This window comes from Sinocyclocheilus anshuiensis, unplaced genomic scaffold (genome assembly GCF_001515605.1).
Source record: "Sinocyclocheilus anshuiensis isolate Anshui unplaced genomic scaffold, SAMN03320099.WGS_v1.1 scaffold3, whole genome shotgun sequence".
In the NCBI taxonomy this organism is placed as follows: Eukaryota; Metazoa; Chordata; class Actinopteri; order Cypriniformes; family Cyprinidae; genus Sinocyclocheilus; species Sinocyclocheilus anshuiensis.
This window is the reverse complement of record NW_015548205.1, coordinates 60362-63872: the sequence shown is the minus strand read 5'-3', so window position 1 is coordinate 63872 and position 3511 is coordinate 60362. Positions and strand designations below refer to the sequence as shown.

The 3511-nt window shown below is 36.4% G+C and overlaps 1 protein-coding gene across 1 annotated transcript in view; it reads right to left on the bottom strand.

The window, feature by feature from the left end:
- LOC107653493 (sorting nexin-30) overlaps window positions 1–3511 on the bottom strand; it is an 18338-nt gene that overhangs the window by 1504 nt on the left and 13323 nt on the right. The window contains 2 exon segments of the mRNA XM_074186877.1: window positions 1920–2072; window positions 2510–2596. Of these exon segments, the coding sequence (XP_074042978.1) occupies window positions 1920–2072; window positions 2510–2596 (240 nt within the window).

Here is a 3511-nt window from a genome sequence, read left to right as displayed (position 1 = left end):
GTTCTGTTGTAAATAAATCTTAACCAATGATTCCTAAATGCATCTACTTCCGGAAGTCCAAATAAAGTGCTTTTGCTTTGGCACTGAAACACACAGCGTCTCTCTGACATGGCTGCATCATCACTACTGCTGTTCCTGAAACCACGCCTTCTTTCTTTGCGTGCACATTTGGGTGGCATTATGCTAATATTTCCACATAGTGAGGTAGATATGTGGGGGCGTGTTAGAACGAGGCGTTTTAGGTAGGTGTGGCTGACTCTTAACTTTTATAAAGAATATCTCTTTGGATTTGAGACTTTAGTCTTTGCAACTTTACAGATCTTCTTTATGCACCAAGAGCTTGTAACACTCCAAAGAGAAAGGAAAACTTGAAATCGCATCATATGACCCCTTTAAGACTTTATTTTCATCACAAAAAACAAGATTTTTCATTACTTTAATAAAATAAAAATAATGCATGAATCATAAATTAAATACATTACAATAATACATTATTAAATATTAAATAGTTTATTATTTAAATTATTTAATTACAATTACAGTTACTTTAAAAATAGCAATTCTGATTTAATACATTACAGTTACCACTTTAATAAATAGCATTAATCAAATTCTCATTCACATTCTCATTACGAAAAAAATTTTTTATTGCTATAATGCACATTGTGATACATACTTGAAATTGTACTTATAATTTACTATATAAAAAACTACTTCATACTCGTAGATTTTACAAGATTAATTGCCAATTCAAACATTAAAATTTTGCATTTCTGTAATGCTGCTTTGAAACAATGTGTTGTGAAACGCTCATCTGATTACAGTAATGACAAGTATATATATATATATATATAGTTCTTTTGCATTATTTATATACCTTTATATTATTTATGAATATTTTGAATTAGCTTTTATTTTTATTTTCAGATTTAATTGAGTAATTTTTATGTGAGTTCTATTTAGCTTTAAAATTCGATTTAATCTGCTTAGCTTTTATTTCAGTTTTAAGTAATTTTAGTAGTTATAAATAGTACACTTACTTTATTTTAATCCGTTTCTAAGACAAAATTTCTAAGATTTTAACATTTTTCCATTTTTCACTTTTTTTTCTTACAAAAACGATTTTTAGTAGTTTTAGTTAATAATAACACTGATTGCCACAATGCAAATAATAAAAAATAAATAAATAATAATAATAATAATAATAATAAAATGACTCCAAGTAGGTTTTATGTTCTTAACACAAAAATGTATTTCTTATTTCCTTCCTTTTGATTTTGGGGTGATTTGACAGTTTAAGCAACATGATCAACACAGAAAAACTTCTGTATATCAATATGTGAATATTCAATGAAGTCAATAAGGAAATAAGTGAGCTCCTCTGACTCTTGCAGTATAAATGGTTTCTTCCTGTTTAGCAGAGGTGTTTTGAATTTAGCAGCGCTGTGTGAGTGTTTGACAAAACAGCAGGACTGCAATGTTCCTGCGCAACTTCTTCAAACAACAGCTGAGCAATTTCAGAGCAACAGTCACTCCAAGTGCTCTATACACAAATTACAGCGGGTTTCCTGACATGTTGGTGTTTTATCTTTCACTTGAAACAAAACCTGCGTCCGTCTTCATTTCAGGCTGCAAAGCAACAAAATGTGATTATTTTAAAGGAGCTGATTCTTTTCTACACCAACTGTATGTGCTTAAATCAACATTAAGTCAAACTGAACCCATTTACTTTCTTAAAACACGTCTGGTTTTACTGTATCATCAATACACATTATTAGTTAGTCTTGGTAGCTGGTCATATTTTGTTCTGGCGTCAAAATATAATATCATGCTCCGCCTCTGAAATGACACACAGAAATTTTCAGCTCTAAGCACATCATATAGAAACCACTTTTCACAGGTGCAGGAAGGTTTCTGACCTTCTCGTAGTACTGGATGTTTTTGTCGGACATGCCCATCAGCAGCTGTCTGAAGTCCTGCCGCTTGTTGTTCTCCCAGCGCTCCCAGTCGGCCTTCAGGTCAGCGTTGAAACACTCTACACGGTCCTGACACTTCTCCACATCAGAGGACACCTGCAGGACAGAGATGTGCGGAGAGCAGATTGACTGCTTAACCCTCAACTGAAGAGACGTTTCTCCCATCACGGAATATACTTCAATACTGGCCAAGATGTAGATGAGTTTGTGTCTTCATGGGAACAGAGACGTCACGGTCTCAGCAATGGATGCTCTGCAGTGAATGGGTGCCGTCAGAATGAGAGTCCAAACAGCTGATAAGAACATCACTCATTCTGACGGCACCCATTCACTGCAGAGCATCCATTGCTGAGACACTGATGCAATGCTACATTTCTCCAAATCTGATGAAGAAACAAACACATCCACATCTCGGATGGCCTGAGGATAACACTAATTATTCAGCAAATTTTAATTTGTGCGTGAGCTATTTCTTTAATAAACACAGCTCTAAAAGCCCTGCAAATCAGAGTTAGCAAAGAAATGTAACTCACCGGTGTCTTTTTGTCCTCCCTGAACACGACTGCCTCCAACTTGGTTTCATACTCAGCTTGAACTTGGTCTCTCTTCTTCAGCACATTCTGACAAACGACAAGAGGTTTGTGAACTGAGGCAGTCGTTACAGTTTACAATCTCCAGTTTCACTTTTTCTCTCCATGACCAATAAAAACTAATAGAAATGCAGGCTTACTGCCTCAAACTATATAATGAAATGTGTTCGGTGTATGCTGTGCACTGGAGTCATGACACAAATATGGACGCTATTAAAACGCTTCTTGTTGCTTCCCAGAAATCCTGGACGTCTCGCTGTAATAATCCCGCAGTGACCCGTGGGAGAAAAGAAATATGATCGTGTTGAGCGGAAATGCTCAAAACACCTAGTCTGCAGGAATTAAACTCCTCGTCTTCAATGAACTCCTCAGTTCAACTGCTTAGGGATGGGAGATATGACTGAAATTTCAGTTTTCCTTTCTCTTTGGAGTGTTACAAGCTGTTCGTGAATAGATAAGATCCCTGAAGTTGCAAAGACTAAAGTCTCAAAACCAAACAGATATTCTTTATCAAAGTTAAGACTCTGCCACGCCCCCCTAAAACGGCTCGTTCTAACACGCCCCCACATATCTACCTCACTATGTGGGAATATTTGCATAATGCGCCCAAATGTGCACGCAAAGAAAGAAGGCGTGGTTTCAGTAACTGCAGTTAGTGTTGAAGCAGCCATGTCAGGGAGACGCTGTGTGTTTCTAGGCGAAAGCAAAAGCACTTTATTTGGCCTTCCGAAAGTAGATGCATTTAGGAATCTTTAAGATTACTTACAACAGAACAGCAATGCATTTTATGGACAACCGTTTCGTGAACCTAGGAGAGGAAATTCTGACTTTGCTATGACAATCTGGCGCTTCTGAATAAGCTACTGTTTTGTTATTAGTTTAAGTATTTGCTAATGACTGTTCAAGTGCGGAGTTTTGCGCATCATGTGTGTGTGCGTGTGTGTG